The 10,906-nt window shown below is 34.1% G+C and overlaps 1 protein-coding gene across 1 annotated transcript; it reads right to left on the bottom strand.

The window, feature by feature from the left end:
• Nucleotides 1-2,500: 2,500 nt before the first annotated feature.
• On the bottom strand, nucleotides 2,501-4,807 carry LOC108459624 (WAT1-related protein At4g08300-like). The gene is made up of 7 exons (XM_017759026.2): nucleotides 4,462-4,807; nucleotides 4,284-4,346; nucleotides 4,063-4,179; nucleotides 3,738-3,975; nucleotides 3,466-3,624; nucleotides 3,211-3,362; nucleotides 2,501-2,943 (listed from the first exon to the last, which is right to left on the bottom strand). The coding sequence occupies exons 1-7, from the start codon at nucleotides 4,671-4,673 to the stop codon at nucleotides 2,721-2,723; spliced, it is 1,164 nt and encodes a 387-aa protein (XP_017614515.1). The 5' UTR covers nucleotides 4,674-4,807; the 3' UTR covers nucleotides 2,501-2,720.
• Between the last annotated feature and the right edge of the window lie 6,099 nt (nucleotides 4,808-10,906).

The raw sequence follows: 10,906 nt of genomic DNA, 5'->3' as shown, positions 1-10,906 counted from the left end.
GATTTATGGTAGTCTTTAGACCACTCACGAATATCTAGGCACACACATCCAGTGGTGGAGCCAGGGGATTGGCAGGGGTCTCGAGCCACCCTAAAATGGAAAATTTTTTATTTAGGCCCTTTATAATTTATAAAATTTTAAATTAGTAATGATAAATTACACTTTGGCCCCCTCAAAAATGATAAAAATTTGATTTAATCCTTTAAAAATCATAAAGATATAGACTATTAAAATACTGAAATTGCATTTTTATTAATGTAAAAATAGACATTTCGGCCCTCCAAAAAAAGCTTTTGGCTCCATCACTGCGCACATGGCTTATTAGTGAACAACTGCATTAAAAAATGAATTATAGGTGTTATGTGATCAATGAGAATGTTAGTTTTGGTTCATAGAAACTCAAAGTTTCATCAATTATTCAGGAAATTATATCTTATTTACCTAAGTTCTTGTTTATGGTCTAAAGGATACTAGAATCACTACAGTATATCAAAGTACTTATATCAAAGCTAAAATTTTTGCCATTACTCTTTGAAATAAGTGGGGATTGTTGGGAGTATAATGTATTTTGAAGAGCCTCACATCCTTCAGTAAAGCCTGTTAAATTTTATTTTTAAAGCATTACATACTTTGGGCTTGTAAATGCCCAAATGAGAAGATAAAGATGATGAGTTCAAATCAGTTTTCTCTGCCCCTAGCATGTGATACAAGGCGAAGTTGAATCCGTTTTTGCTTTTCTCAATTGTCTCAACTTGTTTGACTAATGTTCAAATTTCTTAAATTTAGGCATGCATGGTACTTATAAATAGTATCATTACCAACCTTCTCATATGCCTTATAGCTTACTGCTTCTTACTCTTTGTTTTTCTTCGAAACAAATAGTGCTTTTTAAAATAGAAAGATACGCTACCCACGAAATATTCTTAACAACAGAACAGTAAACTTATGTTTGAACCTCCTCCCGTATTTTCCATCAATATCAATTACTAAGATTCTGTTTTTGATGTTGTCTTATATCTAATTCATAGGTGTTTCCAAACAAGCTAAAATACTCCATTTTGAGGCCAATTTTTTTCCACCATCTCTAAAAAAGGGCAATCCTAATGAATCGGCTGTCGAATATCAGATATGAAATACAAAATATTGTATTACATATGAAATGATGTCAAAATGACCTTGTAAGAAAAGTTAAAAAAAATTAATATATTTATAGCAAATAAGGGTGTAAAATAGATACCTTTTGGCTAAAAACTTTGTGAATTTACCTCACTAGATGACTCAATTCACATATATTTTAATAGTCTTAAAACCAAACAATTATTTTGGGGAAAATAAGTGAATTTGAAATCAGAATTAATCTTATTTTTGTTAAGTAAACAAGTTTGATTGAGAGAAGTCAAACAATTTCAGTTTTATTTTAAATTAATACTCAATCCACTTGATCCAAATTTTAAGCTTTGAATTTTTATTTTAATATAAAAATACACTAGTATCTTGTACTTGTCTAAATTCATAACATAATTGTTACTTGTCATTTTCAATGCATTGCAAGATTCCGGGAGAGAATCTACAATATAAAATCAAATAAATAAAAACTGCTTCATATGAACTTGATAATTGAAACAGGTTCATGACTCCAACTTAGGCTCATATATGTATACGCTCAAATATTTTCACGACTCTTACCTCTTTCTGTTATACCTCCTATATCACTAGTTCAAAAACAATAATATAATAATAGTTAATGGTTTTTCTTTGTTTAATTCTAGTATTACTCCATGTAATTTGCAAAAGTTAGTATTTTTCAAATTCATATTTTTAATCTTTATACCTTTTAAAATTTAAAATTTTAGTCTTGACTCAAACTGTAACAATAAAATCTATTTGGTTAAATTCAATTACTAGTCTTGTACTATGCGTACAATTATAGATTTAGTCTATTTTCTCCAATTGGATCATTCTAAATTTTTATACTTTTCAAATTTCGAAATTTCATTCTTCATGCAAATGATAGACATTAATCATTTAATTAGATTTTTAGTGAGTAATATGTGAAAATAAGAAGCTGATATGACATTACACGTATAGTTATATATTTAGCACGTTAGAATTAGAAATAACTGAACTCTATTTAATGAATTTAACAATTACTGTTTGATGAAGACTGGAATTTTAAAATTTGTAAAGTAATTTACAGATAGAATTTAACCTTTTTTTTCTTTTCATATTCTTCACATTGGCAAGTTACACGAGGAATCTGATTCTTTCCCAAGCCATTTTCAATCAAGGTATAGCTTATGTAGCTATCAGGATGCTAAATAAAAAATATTCCAATGAATATATAAAAATTGATGAACCTGGAATAATTGAGATACCTGGAACAAATTTAGCTGCTTGATTGCTATTTTGGGTATTTGCAGTAGTAGACTGCTATAGCATATAATGAGAACTAAGCTAAAGAACTTAAAAGTATGGAAATGAAACATTTGGACAAAGAACATAGGCAAACCACTCATGGTTTTTAATTTTTACTGCACCAAGTTCAGAAGCCTCAAGAGAACAATCAAAACATAATTAGCTAAATTACATTAGATGCAAAGCAGTTATAGAGATAGAGAGGGGAAGGGATGGTTACATAGTGATTTTTAATTTTTTTTTATCGGTTGGGGGAAGAGCAACTCTGCTAGGAATTTAATCAAACACCTGGAAGGGAATATTTTTTATGTTCCTTGAGTGAAGGGGGTGTTTGAAACTGGAATAGTAACAATTTTGGTAGGTCCATTAATATCATCATCATCATCAGTGATTGATTTAGCATTGCCTGTGATAGGCAATTCCTGCAGGCCATTGCATTTCACATCTGTTTCCGAGTTTTCCCCATCTTTGCTTTTACCCCACACCACTGTGTAGAGGCCCGTGACTATGATAATAGCTCCAAGAATGCTGAAATTATGAAAAAAGAAGAAAAATAATGAGAAAAACAATGGAGAATCCACTAATGAATAAGATATTTAAGTTGTTTAATGGTTAAATAAAGCACACGAAGCTACTTGAAAAATGCATTAATTCTGTCACTATCAGCAAAATTTATTATGTTTTAATTTGTAAACTTTGTTATTATCATCCCAGGATGAATAGAATATATGCTTCTGGTGTCAATATTTATCAAAAACAAATGAAAGATCAAGTTGTTTGCACTTTGCACCATACCTTCCAAGGTGGATTTTTTCTGCTAAAATAATTGCCCCTAGTATTGCAGTGATGATCATGCATAGAGGACTGAAAGATGTTACGAAAACCGGCCCTCGTTGCCTGATCACGACTCCTTGCACGTAATACGCAATCCCGGAGTTCACTATCCCCTGATCAATCACAAATTTTGATATTAGAATTGTTGATATATATCTGTTTCATGTGCATGATCATGGCTGCCAAGAAAAAAAAGGCTATGTAGGGGGCACTTACAGAGTAGGATGCGGCGAGTAGCCTCGAGTCCCACCCGATTTTCCACGCACTTAGGTCGCGAACCATAATGAGTGACACAATTGCATCTTCAATCATCCCCATGAAACATATCCATGCTGTAAGGGATAGCTCTGCAGGGTACTTCTTCAACGTGAAGGACTGAACCAGAAACCATAACAAAAGCATTAGATCAAACATAAGTAGTTTCAATCAACTTTATTTTTTTTTTATTTTTTTTTTCTCATTCAAGGGTTCATCGGATTCGGACTCACTTGCAATATAAAGAAGCCTGCCCAGCTGCAGATGCTTCCAAGAAGCAGTATTGTGCCAGTAACCCAATGTTTATCTGCGGATTCGGTGGCGGTTCCTTGGTGAACAGCTCCCCCTGACTTGATGAAGTCAATAATGGGACCTTTGTATAAAGTCATTACCATTGCTCCTATGACTGTAATTGCTGTTCCAATGATCTTTGCAAAACTTCTTATTTTCTTCACATTGACCTTCTCTAACCTGAATTCGACCGATAAATTCCTTTAATATCTTGATGGAAAATTTTAAGCTATTTGATGTGGGGTGCAATGGCATGTTTTTTCTCACCTGAAAATCATTGCCAATATGAAGGTAACAGCAGGAAGCATGTTGACAAAAGCTGATGAATATGTTGCTGTAGTTAACTTCATCCCCAAATAGTAAAAGTTTTGGTCAAGCACGGGCCTGAAACATCCCATTAATAATGTTTAATTACTTATTATATGTATGCATGAAATTATGCATTTATTTGCATGAAGATACAAAAGGAAGGGAGTTTAGAGCATTACTCTAGGAAACCAAGAGCTACAATCCTGAGGAAGACAGGGAGGGTCATCTTTGGCCTTATTTTCCTGCATAAAAGAATGGAAAGAAACGATAAGGTTAAGGGAGTTGAAGAAATATGAACGCGTTCGTGATAGAGGAGCCATTGCGGTTTAAATCGTAACCGCAAGGTGGCATTACAACCTTTCGAGAACAATGGCAAAGGGTGCAATGACAATGGTGGCGACGACATGTCGGTACGTGGCGAGTATGAAATTGCTCATTCCATGCTTCAAACAAACCATGGAGACGATGTACATCCCTGCATATCCAAACTGCAGGGAGACCATTGCAAGGTATGGTTTCATTGTGTTCAACCCATTAAACAAAGCTGCAAATGGCGATCGGCCTCCCATTGTTTTTCTCTCTATTACCTCTCTCTCTACTTTGCTCTTAGGCTGCCAACTTCACGAATGAGAAATGGTCCTTTTATAGGCAACAAAACAAAGTAAGTGAAACCCATGATGAGTTTAAAGTCGGAATTTCAATATCTGTAATTTCTTTTCCAAATTTGGATACCAATAATATAAGGGCTGCACTGACTCTCAATTTCGATTGCCTTATCCTTTAAGCAAAAAGATTCAGCACTATTCTCATAACCTTCACTTTAATAATAGAATAAGAGAAAAATATATATTTAAAAATTAGTGAAAAAAAAAAGAAATATGTTTATATGGATCTTTATGAATATGATGCTTTTTTTTTTTTTTTAGGGAAGTGGGTATTTGATTCATTGACCACCAAATGATGTTTAGGTTAAGTGCGTATGATGCATGCAAAAGCTATTTGGCTTTACGTGTTTGATTGTTTGGGTGCTATGAATGTTTGGCCACCATTGCTAACTTGTTTGTATTAAAATAATAATAATAACTCTCTTTTCTTTTCCTTTTCATAAAATTTACTATGATTCAGTGTTTTATATTGTTTCTAATTATTTTTAAAAATATTTTTAATAAAATAATATTATTGCAATCGTAAGTAATATTAAAATAAACAAATTTTGAAGTCAAATGTAAGAATTATAATTTCCAACTTTTTACATTGAAAAAGCAATTTTAAAATCAAATAACTCAAACCTTAGTAAAGTTATTACCCTCAAAGTAAAAGCAATTTAAGAATTCAATTTAGTGGTAGATTGAGTCTTAACTTAGTTGGCATCAGTATTGCTGTTAGTGCAAGAAGATGTGGATTTGAATGCGTTAAAGCGCATAATTTTTTTATTGAAGGGTTGAAGGGGCTATGGAAAATTTTCAACATTATATAAAAAAAAAAATTAAGAATCATAATACTACACTCATATAAAAAAAATTGCTTAAAAAAATCCACTTTAGTACAAATGAATTTTACTTTTATTTATGAGAACTTTATAATGCTGAAGTCAAATTTGAGGAACTTTTGGGGAGGCATTTCATAAACCTCATGCATGAATATGGGAATTTGAAGCTCAAAAATTCTTCCTAAACATTAGGGAATGATTTGGTGATTATCATTTAATCACTTAGATTAAGAGTATCTCTGACTTCTAATTTATATGTGTGAAAATGAAATCAATATTCCTTTTATTTTCTTCAATAAAAAATTTCAAATGTGACAAAAGAAAAAGGGAAAAAATATATATATTCTTTACTTCCCATGGCCCTGCTTGCTGCTTTTGCCTCTTCATTTTTATTTTTGGCCAAAGCCTTAAAATTTTCATTTCATTGTCAATAAATTCATTTGCTTTCTATGTAGCAAAAATTTGGAACAAACCCTTTGTTGCATCTTTTCATAATTCGCCCAAAATTTTGTCATGTCTTATCTATCAATTCCAATGTGAATAAAAGAAGGAGAAAAAAATTCTCCTTTACTACTCAAAGTTTCTTTTTTTCTCTCTCTTTTCAACCAAATGGGAAAAGTAAATGAATTGGAATATTTACTAGATTATGATAACTGAGCAAATATCAATAATCAACCCATTACTTAAATTAGTTGATTTATAGGCTGGGTTTGTCTACAATAATATAACGAAAGGCAACAACATCTACTTCCATGGTTGATAGCAATCAAGTCAAGTGCATGCATATTTTTCTTTTTCTTCAATCCATATGAGGTCTAATTCTCATGCCATTAACTATCTTTTAACTCACTCGTAAATTCTAAAAAAGAAAAAATTGTGTTACTCAATTGAAAATATTAATCATTAGAAATAAGTAGATGTAATAATGAAAGTTATATATCAAAATTAGCTTTTAATTTACTTGTTATCATCACTGGAATTGAAAAATGACTAAAAGTTTAAATAATTTTTTTTAATATAAGGATGTTTTTATCTTTTTATACAAAATACATTTTTAATGTGGGATTTGAACATATAACATCATATTGTTAAAGTTTCGATTCAGGATCTCTTTGGATAGGTTATGAGATTGTGTGACACCCCGAACTCGGCTCAGGAGTTCCAGAAGTTTCAGAGATCACATTAGTCATTGGAGTGACATAGACTAGAAACAATACTTAGGACCATCTATTCATTTTTCATCCAACACAGCCCAACATAAGGGTGTTTGACACCTCCTTCCATATACTTCTTCAAAAGGCGCCATTTGAATACGTGCCTGGAAACTATTATTATAGGCGAACTCTGTCAATGTTAAGTAACGTTCCCAACTTCATGCGAACTCCAAAACACAGCTTCGCAATATGCCTTCCAACACTTGTATTACTCATCAGATTGGTCATTTGTTTGAGGATGATAAGCAATACTGAATTGAAGCTTCCAACCTAAAGCTTCTTGCAAATTCTTCCAAAATCTCGAAGTGAATTGAGGATCTCGATTTGAAGTAATGGAAACTAACATACTATGTAGTCTCACTATCTTAGCAATGTAAATCTCTGTAAGCCTTTGCAAAGTATAGCTCATGCGAACAACTAGAAAATGTGCACTCTTCGTAAGGCGATCTATAGTCACCCAAATAACATTCTTCTTAGTCGCAGTCAATGGCAAGTCTGACACAAAATCTATGGTAATCCTTTCCCATTTCCATTTTGGAATTTTGAGTGGCTAAAGCAATCCTAAAGGATACTGATACTCTATTTTGACCTTCTGGAAAATTAGGTACTTCTCTATAAATTTTATAACAGTTCGCTTTAGACTAGGCCACCAATAGAGTTCGCGAAGGTCACGGTACATCTTGTTACTTATTGGGTGCATTGCATATGAACTATTGTGGGCTCCCCTGAGGATAACATGTTGTAACTCCTTATTTCTTGGCACACAAAATCTTTCACGGAGACAGAGTATCCCTTCATTGTCAAGTGCAAAGTCCCTTGGCACTCATTGTTCCACTTAACGAACCCTCTTCACCAACTGTTCATTTGAGGACCCTCTTCGCCAACTATTCATTTGAGGCTTACTTCTCTTTGATCTGTTCTAACAATGTTGGTCACACTCCAAAAGCAATCCTTCATCACTTGTTACACTTAGTTATGCAAACAAAGCTTGCTCACTCATTGAATTCCTGCTCAGTGCATCTGCTACCACATTGGCCTTGTAGGGTGATACTCTATCATATAGTCGTAAATTCAACTTATTATGATAAGTAAATACTTGATACTTTTGTGATTAATATAAATAGTACACTTCTCACTATACAAGTAGTGTCGCCAAATCTTAAGTGTGAACACCATCGCTGCTAACTCCAAATCATGGGTTGGGTAGTTATGCTTATGAACCTTTAGTTTTTTGGAAGCATAAACTACCACTTTCCCTTCTTAATCAACTAACCATCAAAGATAAGTTCCCTATTCCCAATATTGAAGAACTTTTGGACAAGTTGGGACATGTCAATGTCTTTTCCAAGCCAGACTTAATATCAAGGTATCACCAAATCAAAATGTGTGAGGTTGACATTCACAAGACAACCTTCAAAACTCATAAAGGCCATTATGAGTTTTTAATGATGCTCTTTGGGCTCATCAATGCTCCTTCCAACTTCCAGGCTCTCATGACTACCGTTTTTAAGCTATTATTGAAGAAGACAGTTCTAGCTCTTTTTTTTAATGATATACTAGTGTATTCCACTACTTGGCCTGAGCACATTGCCCACATTAAAGAAGTTTTCTTGATATTAAGGCAGCATTAACTTTATGCCAAGTAAAGAAAATACTTTTTTGGCACTGTCCAAATAGAGTATCTTGGCCACATCATTTCTTAAGTAACAGTGGCCATAGACCAAGCCAAGGTGGAGTGTGTGGGCAAGTGAACAATTCTTACTTTCATTAAAGAATTGAAGAGTTTCTTGGGCCTCTCAAGATACTATCGCAAACTCATTAGGCACTATGCCATATTGACAAGACCTTTGACCAATTTGTTTAAGAAAAATGCTTGGGGATGGAGTTATGAAGTTACCGCTACATTATGTTTAACATCGGTCTTTGTACTCTCTGATTTCTAACTTGAATTCTGTGTGGATACTGATGCATCAAGGTATGGAATAAGAGTAGTACTTCAACAAAAAGAAAGACTAATGGCTTTCTCCAGCAAGGGCCTTGGGGTCAGGCACAATCTCTGTCTATATATGAGAAGGAAATGCTTGTTGTATTATTGGTTGTCAAGAAATGACATGCATACTTGGTGGGAAGGCACTTCAAAAGAAGAACTGTCGACCAAAGTTTTCATTTTCTGTTTGACTAGCTTGCAATTACCCTTTTCTAGTGGCGTTGGGTGGCTAAAATGTTGGGCTACAACTACGAAGTGGTGTATAGGTAAGGCTCGAGCAATGCTGTAGCTAATGCACTATCTAGAAACTAGTATTTATTGCATGGGCACTTACTATAATTTTTTGGCATTACCATTAGTTCTAATTTGTTATCTAGGGTGAAAACATATTATCAGTCTAATGTTAAGGTTAACAAACTTTGTCTGGAGGTTCAACACCATAGCACCAAGCACCCTAAATACTCCTAGGATGGGAGGTTTCTAAGGAGAAAGGGGAAGATTGTGATGGGAAATGTTAAAGAGCTCAAGAAAGAGTTGTTCCAGCACTTTCATGCTATTTTTATTGGGGGACATTTTGGGATTCATACTTCAAGGAATAGAATGGCAAGCTTATTGTATTGGAAAATGGATGATTAGAGATGTCAAGAAGTGGGTAAGAGTACGCCCTATATGTCAAAGGTGCAAATATGTGAATGTGGCCAAGCCACGGTTGTTGCAACCTCTACTAGTACCTGGTAGGGCCTGGCCATCCATCAACATGGATTTTATAAAAAGCATATCTTGTTTCAAATGCAAAAATGCTATCTTTTTTGTGGTAGATTATCTCACCAAGTATGATCATTTCTTGGCCCTCTCCTATCCTTTCACTACTATCACAATAGCATAGGAGTACATGGACTACATTCATAAACTGCATGGGATTCCTGATTTAATTGTCTCAGATAGGGAAAAAAATTTATCAGCAACTTTTGGTAGGATCTGTTCAGGAGGCTGGGAACCAAGTTACAACTTTTCACTGCTTATCATCTTGAGACTGGTGTCCAAACCGCGGTGTTGAACCAATGTCTCGAAGGATATTTAAGATGCATGTTTGGGGAGAGGCCCAGTGATCGGTAGTATTGGCTTCTATTGGTTGAATAGTAATACAACTCCACTTTCCACTCAGCCATCCAAGTCACTCCCTATGATGCCTTGTATGGTCAACCTCTACCTCACTATATGCCTTACCTTGCTGGAGCATCACCAGTAGCCACTTTGGACAAGAGCCTCCAACACTGATAAGTTACTAGAAAATTGTTGCAATTCCATTTGAAGCATGCCCATGATAGGATGAAACAACAAAAAAATAGACACATGAGTGACAGACAATTTAGTGTGGGAGAATTGGTTTATCTGAAGTTACAACCATATCGACATTATTCTATTAAGAGGTTGTTGAATTAGAAACTCTCTCCTAAATTCTTTGGCCTTTTTGTTATTAAAGCTCGAGTAGGAAAGGTAGTTTATCAACTACAATTACCACAGGGATCTCGAGTGCACCTCACCTTTCATGTTTCATAGGTTAAGAAACATGTGAGAGCAACCCTAGTCCAAGTTGTTTTATCGATGGTTAATATCCATGGAACTTGGCTAAAGAACCTGTTTGGATTTTGGATCATCAAATGGTTAAAAGATAGAACAACGCAATCACGGAGGTGTTGGTGGAGTGAGACAACTCGTTTCCAAATGATGCCACCAGGGAATCCTTGCAACAACTAAGAGATATCTTCCCTCATATTGATCCATGAGGAAAAAGATCATTTGCATGAGGTAATTGTTATGGGTTAAAACTGAAATAAGAAAACTAAAACAAATAGGTGGAACCGTGCGTTTTAGTATAGCCAGGTTAATGAAACAGTGCGTAGTACTTAATGAAAACGAGGTGTTTTGGGGCCAGCAGTAGTACTGTTAGTTAACTAACTTTTGAAACAAAATTCCTTTTACTTCTTTATATTCTGTTGTAAAAGAGCAGAGAGGTTATCAATTGTAGTTGCACACAAATTTTCTTCCCTATTGTTTCTCTTTTCTTCAATTCTTCTTCCCTCTTTTATGTTTCCAATTTTTTTGTATTAA

The sequence above is a fragment of the Gossypium arboreum genome, chromosome 3, assembly GCF_025698485.1.
Source record: "Gossypium arboreum isolate Shixiya-1 chromosome 3, ASM2569848v2, whole genome shotgun sequence".
In the NCBI taxonomy this organism is placed as follows: Eukaryota; Viridiplantae; Streptophyta; class Magnoliopsida; order Malvales; family Malvaceae; genus Gossypium; species Gossypium arboreum.
This window is presented reverse-complemented; position numbering and strand designations above follow the sequence as displayed.

Bases quoted from the DNA above. Each gene is read 5' to 3' on its own strand.
- LOC108459624 (XM_017759026.2), bottom strand. From the start codon at position 4,673: ATGGGAGGCCGATCGCCATTTGCAGCTTTGTTTAATGGGTTGAACACA. The intron at 3,976-4,062 runs GTGAGAAAAAAC...GGTCGAATTCAG, and splicing joins ATATTGGCAATGATTTTCAG to GTTAGAGAAGGTCAATGTGA. The intron at 3,625-3,737 runs GTGAGTCCGAAT...TTTCTGGTTCAG, and splicing joins CAGGCTTCTTTATATTGCAA to TCCTTCACGTTGAAGAAGTA.